Genomic DNA, 14,647 nt, shown 5'->3' with positions numbered 1-14,647 from the left:
ACTACCATAGCTCTATGTGGGTGGCAGCTGAGACACAAATATTTACTAACAAAGGCTTAATTTATAATCTTTCGTATGACAGTGTTGGTTGCCGTTTTACAAGTTCACTAGGCGTGCGATGCGTTGTGAGCTTGTACATCGGCTATTTTCGACGAGCGAAGATGAGGCAGAGGATAGTCCTTCCTTACCTCTTAGAGATGTCGTCTCAAGATTGGACATGGACAACTTCTTCAGCCGCTTCTTCCCTCGTTTAGTGCAGTAGATGGCATTGATTCTCTGGACCATCTGTAAACATTAAGAGGAAACTCCGTGTTTTGGTTATCTCAAGTGATTTCGCAGTAATGAGGGGATGAGTCAGAGACTTTCAGAAAGAGTAGACTACATTTCCTTCTTTCCTTTCCTTTGACGGACTGTTTTTCCTATGTTGGATTACCTCCTTTGTGTGGATTGTTCCCCTATGAGAACTGCTTTTCCTTTGTGGATCTACCGAGTGGATTGTTATCTGTGAAGTTTTTACCTTATGCGGTCTCACCTTATTATGTGGACCTGCCTTTTGCACCTTATGTCTAACCTCATGTACATACTTGCTGCTTGTTATGCTATGGGTATTATGTAGATATCTTTGATTTAGATTTTTGCCCGTGCTCTCTCTCTTCAATCCCCCCCCCCCCCCCCCACTCCTTTGTTTTCTTTCTTTCCTGGAAAACAACAAAATAACGGAGCTTGCACAAAAACAAATTTCACCCACTGATTTACAACTTTAAACCTCGATGTGACAAATACATCTTAAGTAACTAAAGGGCCCCGACCCTCTCCAGAGCACACAAGAACTGAGACTTACTGTAACTACTTCAACTACTGTAACTACTGTAAGCAGTAGTTACTAGTTACATTTCAATAAATTCCCCTTCTATAGCATTGTGTTCCAGAAAGGTTGACATGTGAAAAGAAAAAGAGTAGAGTTCAGCATGGATTCAGCACAAGAACAACCAGCGTTTACCTTGGGAATCCTCCAGTGCCGATGGGAGGCCAAGGTGTCACTGGTGCTACAAAGGCGGTCATCCAGCAGGCCACAAGAAGAGGGGGAGACACCCAACTGGGGGAGCAGCAGCATGTCGTCATGGCTGTGGCGCTTGGAAAGCTGCAATGACCGAAGGCTCTTCCTGTCACCAGGACCAGAGAGGCTCTTCCTGTCACCAGGACCAGGGAGGCTCTTCCTGTCACCAGGACCAGAGAGGCACAGGGACTGGCTACTGGGTTTGGAGGGCAGCTAGTGACGGGAAAAGATACAAATAAAGGCAAGTGTCTCAGCGTGGAATAGCCTAGTGTATGTGAATCACAAGAGTATTTTTTTGCCAAAGAACAACAAGACACTATTTATCCCAATCCAAATTTAAAAGTTATTTTCCGACTGAATTAAGTGGAAAAAAAGGCTCTCTTTTTAAAATAGAAAGTTGATTCCTCTTTCCTTCAGTGAGATAAAGTGTGTCTGCACTGAACGCAATAGGAGCCAAGTTTCCAGACTAACCTTTCTCTGGAATCTCCCCAAGTCTAAACACATCAAACAGCTTCCTGCAGTGCACCAAATGAGAAATCTTGCTAAAAGATTTTTTTTAAAGGATCTTTTCCAAGATTCAGAACCACACCCCCATTTCAGAGGTTCATTTGACCGCAAGAAAACACACCAGAGTCCAGTTCAGTCCCTCCAGCTGGTTTTACCTGAGGAGGGGAACTCAGTTTCCTGTCCATGGAGGTCCAGGACCTGTTCTCTGGTAACAGACAAGACTTCCGACCCAAACTCCTGCGCTTCAGGTCAACATCCTCATATGGATTCTCCTTCTCTGTGGGGGAGCAAATAAGCATTCAATTAAACGTGCATGCCAGCTATGAAATGACTAAATATCCACAAACACAAGCTGTTTTTTTTGTCATTTCTTTTTACAGAAAACAGGGGGTGGCTGCAGGGCAACAGAGGGCAATTAGGGGTCAGTAAGGGGTGTTGGGGGCATGAGAGATGCTCCCTGCGGTTAAGCAGGGCAAGCCAAAGGTCACTCTCAGCTGGCTGAAGTGAGCTGCCTCTTTTCAAAACAGTTACTGTTGGCCACGAGCCCTGCAGCCCCCTTTAGGCCTTCTGGCTGGGCCCAGCTAAAACTCCTGGACACTGGGCTGCTGGTGAGTCACCGTCCAAGCATGCAAACTGTCTGCTCTGAGAGATGGACGAGACAGCAGAAGAGGGTCATCTGTTCGGCTCTGGTTCTCAACCAGGGAATCACATGATGGATTTTGGTTTGGAAGGCAGTGAGAAGTGTGTAAAGAAAATGGGGGAATATACAAAATCTACTGTATATTCCATATATTATGAGTAGAATGTGTGTGATACATAAGTGTTTTTCTTAAAAATAAATATTTGTGGCCTATGAGCTTTCTGTATTCATTAATCTAGTGAAATAGCCTGCAAGGTGTTTGGTGTCTCATGGGTGCTTGCCCATGAGTGTCAAAGGGTTGTGAATAAGTATCCCTTTGTTTGTAGACATCACCAGATAAAAGCAGTCAAACGTTTAGAGGTGTGTTATATTGGACTGATATATTGGGCAGATATTAGCCTTTTATACCATTGGGATCGTAAAAGACACCAATATGGCAGATTTCTTTCCCACAGATTTTTTCTTCCCACAAATCTTTTTATATATATATAAATAAAATATATAAATATATGAAAAATTTAATTATCCGGTGTATTTCTAGCTTATTTTGAATGCATAAAAATAGAAAATAAAATAAATCATTAAAACGTCAAGCACTGCTCAGTCAGTAAGAGTTCTTAAAGTGCTTGAAATGTAAACAATAAACATGCCTGCCTAGAATGAAAGACACGTGCAAAGATGTGGAATCAGATGCCTTTTAGAGTTCGCTACAATGGATAGCCTAATCTTTGAGAGAAAGAGAAAAAATCAATTGGCTGATTTTGGTATTCCTGTTCTCCAAAATATCGCAATCCTTATTGGCTTTGAAAAATCCATAACGGACAACCTTTACCCCAGTTGTTTAGGATCACACTAGGTCTCATTCTTGCCTCACAACAAGAAGATGTAACATGTGAACTACAATATTTCACAACGCTGTGTGAATTTTCCCACTGGATAGAAGATGTATTTTCAGTCAATAACTGATAACAGAGATGAGAAGTGCAAGAATGTTACAGACCAGTGCACAACTCATACTGATGTCACTTGGAAGAGCGCCAACTTCAATAGCAAAAAAAAAAAGGCTTGTGTAACACCATAGTCCATGTCCATTCAGACATGTGCTCTGAGAATAGCTTCTTGGCAAGGTCCAAAAAGGTTGTGAGAAAGTGAAGGAACCACACTGGAGAATAAAAACAGAGCCAGATGGCGTTGAGATTGAAGCAGGAGGGGAACTTTTTAAAAGAAAGAAAAGTATTATCTGTCAAAGGAAACCAAGAAACCAAGAAACTACATGCTAGCGGTGCCTTATCCTCCTGAACATTTTAGGGGAAAACCCAGTGAACTTGAGAAATACGAACAATGACAGTCTGTGTTAAAAGACACCGTAAAGCGCAGGTAGCGGTTTGTTGTTCAAAGAACTGTTTAAGGTTAATTTTACAACCTGTTTGAGGTTTAAAGACACACGCGCACACACACACACGCACACACGCACACACACACACACACACACACACACGCACACACACACACACACATACACACACACACACATACACACACACACACACACACACACACACACACACACAAACAAACACGCACACGCGCACAACGATCTTAACAAGAATCTTTAGAACATTGTTGTGTCACATGAAATGAGATTCCTGGGTGATTGTCTGCGTGTCATTAAAGTTAGGGAGCAGAAATAGTTTGTGACCCCATGGTGATTCCATTTAACTAAAGCAATTCTGTAATGAAAGCCTGCTGGGAAAATGATACGTCTCTGTGGCTGCTTGATGTACTAGAGGGTACTAATCAACTCCTCTGATTACAAACATCCAAATCTCACACACACATTAGTTGGAGGGAGGGGACACACGTCAGCAACGCACTGTGATTGCACCTCTCTGTTTACACAATAGATGCTCGGGGCAGAGCAAGACTGAGGACAAACTATACTATTCCCTATAAAAATGACCTTGGACAAAACATCAACCCCTCAATGGACTAGCTACAGTGGCACCGCTCACCCATTCATGTGGTGAAAACAAGAATGTGCAATGGACGAAAAAATGAGCTCCAGTTCTGTATAAACATTTGGCGGCACCACAAACCATAGAGTGCATCCACCCTGAAGACGGTCTGCTCGTGACCACATCGGAGAAATTATGCCGGGGGATGCACAGTATTTTTGGAGTTTGAATTCTTTAGCACTAGGAATAACAAAAACATGGGACCATATTTTCAACTATGACTAAAACAGAGTGCGCTTAGAAAGAAAATTAACGAATTTTGATTATAAACATATAAGGAGCTGATAATCACCTTTCTCACATATAGAGCATTTATATTTCTCCTTGGTGCGGAGGTGATAAAAGGGCAGAAAGATTGCTGAGCTTTGGCTGATTGGTCAGCTGGTGTATTTCCCCCTCTGGAAAATATGTCAGCTGACCCATTAGACTAGACCAGTGGTTTTCAACCTTTTTTGGGTCAAGGACCCCCAAATTGACACATATTAGCCCAGGGACCCCCATTTGAAAAGATATGCCAGGGACTCAACCATTTTGATTTCTAGGGGGTCCCATTCTATACTGTAGTATCATCATCAGTGTTCATTTTTGTCAAAGTAATTTGGAAATTAAGTAAACATTTGAAAATAATTATGAGTTAATGTCAAGGATATTTTGTCTAAACATTTAAAATGAGGAAGTTCTTCTGCTTGGGGCTCCACCCTGGTTGCCTGCTAGACGTCCTGTCTCCTAACAGAGACATTTGCATTCTTTTGTTTCACTTCACATGCTAAGGTGACAAATTAACAAGTCTGAGAATGAGCTGAGTGATTGGGTTCCATGTGGGCTAGGAGGTGCTTGGAGAATTGTTTGAAGTCACTTGTATAAAACCTGTGCCCTGCCAGTCTGTTCCTTGAGTTCAGGCTGCTGGTAGTTCCATACATTCTTGTCCTCCTGAATTGTAAGTCTGTAACGCCTTTTTGATATCAGAAATAGATCACCAATTCTTCTAAAACTGTGACTTTGTCTGTGCCTTATTTTGTCTATTCTGGTTGACTGAGTTTCCATTCAGATTCTGCTTCAACATTTTCTGACTCTGAGAGTGTACAAATGGAACCAAATGGACCCTAACGGGTCCATTTGGTTCCATTTGTACACTCTCAGAGTTACAGACACACAAGTGTCAATTTAGTTCCTAACTATCAATTTGTCTGGGGACCCCCTGGGACCCCCTCAAGGACCACTGGTGGTCCCCGGACCACTGGTTGAGAACCACTGGGCAAGACAAGAGAATATTCTAAAGTGCCACCACGCACTAAGCTGTCACGGCAAGTGACCTCACTGCTGAAGAAACTCAAAATTCACTGCTGAGGAGGCGCTGAAGTTTCTAGGCTCAAAATTAACCAAAACACAGTGAAAAACGCAATGACAATGTTGGCTGTGTGTTTGCCAACCCCCTCCCTGTGCTGTTGGGAAATTCCAGCGGGACTAGTGCCTACCATTTTGTGTGCCAGGACAGTTTCTAATAGACACTAATGAAAAGATCTATTTATTAAATTAAAGAGTTTATCAAATGGTATTTTCTCGTTGTCTGTGTGTGTATAAATAAGGCTGTGGGTATGAGATAAACAAAATATCACCTAACATTTGTTGTTGCCTGGGTGATCATATATTCATTCTCTCTCTACCCCTCTGTCTGTCATCAATGCTACTCATGGTGGTCACTTACAGTCTCTTGGTATTACAATCTATCATTGCAAACATTCTTTAGCACAGGTAACAGAATATTAACGTTCTCATGGATAACATTTTGGTAACAGCTCTATGCTATTTCAAACCAGAGTACAATCAATCAATGAGATGATCTTTTCATGAAGAATGATGTATGTACCTGGAAATAATCAGCAATCACTAACATTCTTGACTGAATTGTGGATACCCCACTCAAGGTGGTTTTCAGCGAACAATAGAGGCTATGTTAGAGCGTACATCAAAGACAACCAGGTCCTCTGCATATGAATTCCTGCTCTGGCTGAGATGACTGTCTGAATACAAAGCCAGGTCAGAAATAAAGTCTGTATCATATGAATTCCATTGACCCGGTGTAGGTACATTCCCTTGTGCAAATGCAGTATTTTCAAAGACAAGAAGATGGGCTGCTCATTGCTGTGCCTCCATTCTGAAAAAAATACTTTTCAATGCTGACTTTTTACTGTATCTCACGTCCAAGCCTCATTAGCAGAGACAGGATTTATGATGGTCAGGCCAGACTATTCTCATACTGACACACATTTCTACCATGTGAAATATGCACTGGGAGAACTGGCACTTTCACTGGGCAGCAGGCCTCGGGTCATTTCCTAGCGGAAAGGAATTTGGCTCTTGAGCGTATCCAGCCCTTCAAACAAGCACTTTCGCTGTAAAATCCTGAGTGTTAATTTAACACACAGAGTTTACGAATGGAACCAAATGGACCCACAAGTGTCCATTTGGTTCCATTCGCACACTCTCAGATTTAAATTAATACTCAGGAATTTACTGTGTTGTCTCTTAGTGCCCTGAAAACTGTGCAACTCGATTGTGTTTACACGGTTATACACACCATGTCCCTTAAGCAATGGAAGTGTGAGAAGTTGCTGCTAGAGTGATCACATTTTTAAAAAAGTATAAAGTATTCCAACATTGTCACGTTGTTCAATGTTGTTCCATTCTCAATTAATTGGGTGCAAATTTAGTAATATACTGTAAGGGTGTTTACAGTGCTTTTGTACACGGTCTCTGGCTGCATTTGAAGTATTACACATTTAAGACAGAATGTAAATGAAGCCCTCAGGCCTGCTGCGGCAAGAGGATTCAATTACATGACAAGCTTTACAGATACAGAGAAAAACACATCCCTGTAGACTTTTGATATACTTCACCCTCCTAGATACAAGAGATAAGGAGAGGAATCTTCCCTGATCATGTTATTGCCATGGAACCCATTTATTTGCCCCTATCGTTAAAACACAACTAAATCATTATCAAACACCCTTTAAAGGTTACTGTTATAATGAGCATAACTTAGTTTTACTGTGCAACTGAACCCTGAGTCACCTCTGAGTGACCCTCCTTGTTGTAGTGGTGGAAAGTAACGTTTACATTTACGTACATTTACTCAAGTACTGTACTTAAGTACAATTTTGAGGAACCTTTACTTTACTTGAGTATTTCATTTTTTTCAATGCCATATGCTCCTACTTCACTACATCTCAAAGGCAAATATTGTACTTTTCATTCCACTAGAATTATTTGAAAACTTTAGTTACAAGGTACTTTGTAGATTTAGATTATTAATACAAACCATACATTAACCCTGTTTTATACTTTGTCTATTCAAAAATAGGCGATCGCGATGCGACGTGTTGTGATCTTGTAAGTGTAGCCTTAGGAAGGCACCGTTCCAGGACCATGTGGGCCATAGGTCCGGTGTCTATCTCCTGTTTCTGTAGCGTGAGGCAGCTTGATGTACAAGTACACCCCCTAGACATGATACTATAGTTTGTCGCAGGGACTTACCCACAATAGAACCCTTAATGCTTAGTGGCAAGCAGGATGGTATTGGGTACCATTTTTATAGTCTTTTGTACGCCGGGGATTGAACCTTGATCTCCCAGTCTCGGGGCGGACACTCCCCATGGCCACTGAGCTGGTAGATCAGCTATTTTCAATCCCTAGTGTGATTTTCTGGGCCGAAAATAGCCGATATTTTTTTGCCAAAAATAGCAGATCTACGAGCGATGCGTTGTGAGCTTGTAGATCGGCTATATTTTACAAAGAGATTTGGTATATAGAGGGGAAAAGTAGGGGCCCAATTATAGACCTCTAGGGGACCCTCGTGAATAAAGTATACAGGGTTTAACCCATTAAGACCGGGAACGCATCTGTATAATTTTAAGATTTCTTTGGCTATTCAAAAAATAGCAGATATACAAGCTATGAGCTTGTAGACCTGCAATTTTTTTGAAAAATCGTGGAAATATATAATTGAATATATATATATATGTTTTAAAGCGAACATTTGTAACTCTGATCTGTGCTTATGGGGGAGGTTCCTGGAACAATATATTTTGAGATGGGGGTCTGCGGCCAAATACATATCATTTTGGGGGTCCTTGACATGGAAAACTTGGAGTACCACTGATATAGCAACATACCGTTAGGATTTAGAAAACATTTTTAGATATGCATTTGGCACTTTGTGCCACACTATGAGCTTGTATATCTGCTATTTTTGAATAGCCAAAGAAATCACAAATGACACAAATGCGTTTCCGGATTGAATGGGTTAAGTGGTTATAGGTCAAACTGTGGTCATGCCCACTGGATCCAAAAGTGCTGTGATGCTATGTGCTTACCTACTATGTCCTCATAGGCATTCTCCTCTAAAGTGCTTTTGCCACTGGGCCGACTGCGGGTCTCTGTGCTTCCAGTGCCATTCTCTGAAGGTGAGGATGGATGGGAGGAGGGTAGGCTGGCAGCATCCTCTGACTCACATGACTCCCTGGAAAAGAATGAAAATGAAAGTCAAAGGACAGAGATAAGGACAAGAAGACGCAATCGAATTTAGTCAATTACAGAGGAAAGACAGAAAAGTTAAGACAGAAAACGAAATCGAAAGAGTCTAAGGTGTTGAGATAATAGTAAAGAGGGTCTGGCTCTCTCTTGACATCCTCCACTGGCCAATTATTGTACAACCAAGACAAGGCCACGGCGAGTGACTTGAAGATAATCATTGTGTTTCGATGAGTCTATAGCTGTCTCTCAAAAGTGTTAAACCTGTAGCTGATATTTTTCAGAGACAAAGAGGAGAATACAAAGCCAATTAGCACAGGCTATTAAAAAGGCAGACGGCAATATGCGCTACGTTCGGTGAACAACGAAGCATGTGAATATTCAACAAAATCTCTGTGGCGTTTGTGCACAACCTAGAGCACAGCATCCCTCAGCACTGAAGTGGCGAGTTGTACAGCTTATACAGTATTAGTGCAGAAATGTCCGCCCTGTCTCTCCAATGATGGCTTGTGGTTTTAAAGGATGGTCGAAACTTCCTCGGCCACAGGAATGTTAAACACAGCCTAAGTCAGCCTTAGTCAGGGATGTTAAAGGATTTCCTCTTAATCGCACAACAGGAAGACGTAGTAAGGCGCTGTCCGCGCTCATTGAACTGAAGGCCTCATATCTACTACTGGACTACTGTACTGGAGGGACATAAAGAGTGAGGACTCATTAGCAGTAGCTACACCTATATCTATATATATATTCTTTATAAGTCTTTGCGGAAATTCCTATAGTGCCTGTTGTTTTAACCTGCTGTTTAATTTTAACCGTTTCTTTTTTTAGTGCCAACCCCTCTCCCTCAAGAGGCCTTGGCTTTGTATTGTATTTGTAGTATGTGTTCTTAATGACTTGCCTGGTTACATAAAGGTTAAAAAAAAGAAAAGAAAAAAGAAACGGCACCATAGTAAAGAAGAATATGGAATTAAATTAGCTTCTCCAGGGTGTTTGTTACTGTTAGAGAAAAAGGGTCATTAATACATTTTAACTACACAGTAACATCCTCAGTGGTCATTTATTCATTTGTAACTCTGAGAGTGTATAAATCTAACCAAATGGACCCATAAGGGTTAAAAATGGATAAAATAACACTGAGGATTTTACTTTGTACTTGGCAAAGAATATGTTATCTAGTTTCGTCTTGATTGTCTGTTTGAACCCTTAAAACTACAAAGCTTTAAAGGGATATTTCACTTTCAAACATGTTTGGGGTCATTTTAACGTCTACTCTGGCTTTTGTGAACACCCCAGACAGTCTTTAAGTTGCTTGATTCAGTATTTATATCTGATTAGACACGACCCCTTCCTATACAAACCCATTGTTACTTTAAACTCCATTTTAACCATGACAGATTCATTGAAAACACCCATCCTTGGTTCTGGTGACTGATATTGTCCTTCTAATACATGAGGAGACCGTATTTTTTTCAATTTCTTAATGATTTTTTTTTATTATTATTTACCCCCAAAAAAGGTCTGATAAAATGAATACCAAATGTATAAATCTCTGCTGTCCAGCGCGAAACTGCTAACTCCAAAACCCTCATTGTTCAGGAAACGAAAAAACAAAATATACGTTTTTCAGAAAATGAAGAAAACCTTATATTTTTAAAACAAAGCAATACTACCTCGTCAAAGTTGGTATAGTGACTGTATATATTGTGAGATACTTGCATGTGTCATTATATTATCAACACTTTACCCAAATCGCGGGTAAATCAACACTTTACCCAGCGCTAGTGGAGTTAGAAGTTTCAGACGAGCAGAAATCAAGCTGAAATGGAGTTAGGTGTCCAAACAACAGTAGCTCCACTCGCTGCTGAGAGAGGTTTCAAAAGGGTACAGATTCCCAAAAGCTAACAATGGATCTCCAAGCTCACAATGCATCACAACAACGTGTGAATTAATGCCCTGATGCTTCATGACACTTATTATATAGGCCTACAACAATAAACAGGACTTTAAATATTACAATAACTTCTGCTAAGAGGTAGTAACACTAGCGCGACAGAAATGCTATGAACGTCTTTCTTCTTATCACAATGCTCTCCTCATTAAACACTTCATAGATTTTAGAAATATAATTACTTGTTTTCATAACATTAGCGTCAGTGCTGTTTGATAAACAGGTACACTGCATAGTTTTAACAGACTACGGGGAGTCTGTTTACGTGTTGTTCCTCCTCGTTCACTGCGCACCGCGTACTGCTAATGCTGTGCTGTAGCACTGTGTAGAGGAGAGGGGGGAGTTGTTTGTTTTTGACGGACAGTTTGAGGATCCAATGGAGTTGGGAGTTTTCGTCTGAGGCGCTTTTTAATACTTTTCATTGGTTCAAATGTTTAGATTTTTTACACAGATGTGAAGGGTGTTCAATAGCATCGATTTATGAAAAAAAAAAAAAAAAAAGATGAAAATGGAGTTAGCTGGTCCCGGCTTGACACCGACGAAATACTGAATCAAGCAACTTAAAAACAGTCTGGGTGCTCACAAAAGCCAGAGTCAACGTTAAAATGACCTCAAACATGTTTGAAAGTGAAATCAGTCAATTTAACATAATAACAATATTACCATTCATAGAAAGAACAAAGAACTCATACGTAACGTATATATATGCTCACAGAGAGCATAATGTTCTGTGCACTAACTGGCTGTGACACCAGGCACCCCAGCTATACTGTTTATTATTATTACAAATGCCGATGTTTTTATTGTGTGAGAATGTGGGACCAAAAAAGGTAGACAACCATACTGGGATTGACTTGAGACACACAATGCTAAACCATTCAATGCAGTCAAACTGTGGAATACTGTAACTGCATGATACATTTTTCAAGAATAACCAAAGACATACTGTAAGCACACTGATTCTCTACTTGTCTCACCTCTTGGGGGAGCAACCCATGGCCTTCTGCATCCGTGTTACGCTAGGCGCAGGCGTTGAAGGCAGGGGTGGGGGGGACTCAGAAGGCCTGCTAGGAGGTAGTCCATTGGCTGACAACGTGCTCTTCTGGCTTCGGTTGGCATCATACTCAAAAGTGCGTTTAGGTTTCGGCAGGGGGTTTACTGGTGCACCCCCAGTGGTCTGAGGGCCGGCCGGCTCCGGACTCTCAGACCTTACTGAGCTCACGCTGAACCTCTGTCTGAGTTTAGAGAGCTTATCGCATACCAGTAGAGTGTCCGGTTCCGTGGCCACAGAGCAAATACTGCTGCGCTTACTAGTGCATGTACTGTCTAAGTCGTCAGGCCCGCCTATCGTGAAGCACTTTTGTCTTGTCTTGTCTGGAGCATAGCAGTTGTTCAGATACTGTGGAGGGGCCAGGCTGGGGCTCTCCTTCAGGGCCTGCTCTATCTTCTGTATCCTGTTGAGGACTGCCGATGTCTCCTTCCGAGCAGACAGGGAACGCAGGAATGTTCCTGAGGCCTCGGTCTTGCCAAGCCTTTTCTGGAAGCGGCCCAGAACCTCTTTGTCCGCAACAGCCTTCTCTTCCTCTGTCTCTGTGTAGGAGCACTCTGAGAAGGCTGTGCTCATTCTCCGCACCCCCTTGAAGTCAAACGTCTTCTCGCTGCAGGGAGAGGAAAGAAGGCTAGGGCAGCCCTCACTGCCCCCCACACGTTCTGCTCCTGGTCTTTTATCCAGACACAAGCTCATCCTAGGCAGAGCCACCCTCCTGCACTCCCATTCTGAGATCTTATTACGGATAGTAGCGGAAGCAACACCTGTCACCGGGTGGCTGAGAGACAGGGTCCGCTTGTGGCCTTGGTTATAGGACGGCCCCAGTGAGAATGTGCTCCAGCTCAGGGGCCCACCGTTAAGTCCATCTCCCCCTGGGAGCTCCCCTAGTGTCTGGGTCTGCTTCTGCTCCTGGGTACCCTGGTTTTCCTGACACACCTGGCCTGCAGCTGGGGGCTTGTATATAGAGAGCCTGTTGTCCAGGCAGCCGATGCTCTTAGACTTGGTGAGTCGGTTATGGGAGTCAAAGTCGGCGGAAAGCGAGGAACCACCGCGTAGGCTAGCGGTCTTGCTACTCCAGCCGGCGCGCCCCAGGAGCCTGCCGTCAGTTTTCACGTACTTGCTCTGCTTGGCGGAGCTCTCACCGTCGCTGAGGACAGTCTGCTGGCACCGCGCCTGGTTTGCAGAGAGGATGGGTGGCGGGGATGTACTAGACTGGCACCTGAAACAACAGAGGTGCGTGTCTAAAAAGGTGGCAGATCTCATTCAAAAGCATTTAATTTCTAGAACATCCATGTTGAAATTGTTTAGTAAACTGTAAAACAACAACAACAACAATACCTTTTATAATTGCAGTGTGCAGTGTGGTGCAGACTGGACAGAAATGTGTCTAATTCATGTTTAATGTGTTTAAAAAAGTCTTGCTGCAGGTGAGGTAACATAAAATGTGTAATCTTACACACGTGAAGTAGCATTATGACCCGGGGGTATTTTGATAGTGGCCGTTTGTCTCCACATTTTTTATATTAACAAGTTATGATTGCTGTGTAGAATTACTGAAACGTCATTAGTCACCTCAGGTGACTGGTAGCGTTGGATGATTAAGCATTTTGTAAAATGTACATAATCAAATGTAAAATAATTCATAAAAATATATATATTCTTAAGGAAATAGAAGAAGAAAACTTTACAGTATGTATGACCATAAACCTTTGAATATTTCTGACGTTCTGTAATAGAAAGTATGAACTTTCACCACTCATAAAATAACTAATGGAAAGTACTGTGTCTTTTGACATAACTTTGGCAGCATGAGATCCAAATCAAAGCCAAATCAAATACAGATCTAGAATGAAAAAGGCCTCTATAGATTTTTCCACATAATTAAAAATGATTTAGGGAGAATTAAAGCGGACCCCACACACAAAGAATTATCATACCGCAAACCAAGACATACGACAGCCTTACCTCTAAAGCCTTTCTGCTCTTCTCCTAATCCTCAGAGCTTTTTTTGTGTTATGAACCCAGGAACTAACTGATGTGCCAACAGGCTGATAGTCCCATGGTCAACGGTGACTACATCATTGTTCACCACCACACAGACACACACACTCTTACGTAGTTCGCTACAGAGGTTCCCACAGATAGAACCCAGTTTTCCTCGTAATCCTTGCAGGTCCCTGACACCTAAAACACTCATCGACTTTCAGGAACTCTGTCACAACTTGGCAACAAGCTGACTCTTGCGAAAGTGAGGCGTTGGGAGATCTTATGTCACAGCCTTGGTTAAAATAACAAGCATTGAACTGGAAGGATGAAGCTGAGGGCTGTGGACTATGATCCAGGGATGCAGGTTGGGACAGATCTTGCTTCACACCTCTCCGCCCTGCCCTTCTTGCTTCTCACATGCTCTAGGGCGGGGATATTGTTATAACACCTGGGAACCTGTAGGCTCTATCAAGGAGTTTCTGTGTATGTCATACTTCCCATAAATCCAACCCCTTCAGGTAACAGGTCATAATGGACTTTGATCAGTAATATTGACTTTCCAGTTACTGCTGAGCAATTCTCATTCTGCTACTCTGCCACAACTAATGTGGAATTCCCTGATATCATCCATTAAAGGATGTGAATCACTGGTTTGTTCCAAAACAGGCCTGAAAAAGCATTTATCAGAAAGCTACAAGAGGAGTTAGATATTAATTCCCATTCAAATGAGGGGTCATGCACTGCCGCTGTTTTTCCCTTTTCTCCTCTGTAAATATAGCTATTTTTATTTGTTGATGACAGTCCCCAGGACATTTTTTGTGTTAGCCTAAATGTTATATGGTACCTCTGTGCTGTTTTCTTTTTACTATTAAAGTATTCAATCAAAACATTCAGTGGGGATGCTTCCCTCCTTGAT

The 14,647-nt window shown here is 42.0% G+C and overlaps 1 protein-coding gene across 2 annotated transcripts in view; it reads right to left on the bottom strand.

Annotated features, from left to right (window-relative positions):
- dennd2b (DENN domain containing 2B) overlaps window positions 1-14,647 on the bottom strand; it is a 58,388-nt gene that overhangs the window by 23,149 nt on the left and 20,592 nt on the right. For both annotated transcript variants that reach the window (XM_084062656.1, XM_084062655.1), the window contains exons 3-7: window positions 11,675-12,964; window positions 8,593-8,738; window positions 1,720-1,841; window positions 1,001-1,270; window positions 189-285 (exon numbers count right to left, since the gene is read on the bottom strand). In XM_084062656.1, coding sequence (XP_083918782.1) covers window positions 189-285; window positions 1,001-1,270; window positions 1,720-1,841; window positions 8,593-8,738; window positions 11,675-12,964 — 1,925 coding nt within the window. The remainder of the gene's footprint in view (window positions 1-188; window positions 286-1,000; window positions 1,271-1,719; window positions 1,842-8,592; window positions 8,739-11,674; window positions 12,965-14,647) is intronic.

This window comes from Gymnoscopelus microlampas, assembly GCF_963454915.1.
Source record: "Gymnoscopelus microlampas genome assembly, chromosome: 1".
Classification (NCBI taxonomy): domain Eukaryota; kingdom Metazoa; phylum Chordata; class Actinopteri; order Myctophiformes; family Myctophidae; genus Gymnoscopelus; species Gymnoscopelus microlampas.
This window is presented reverse-complemented; position numbering and strand designations above follow the sequence as displayed.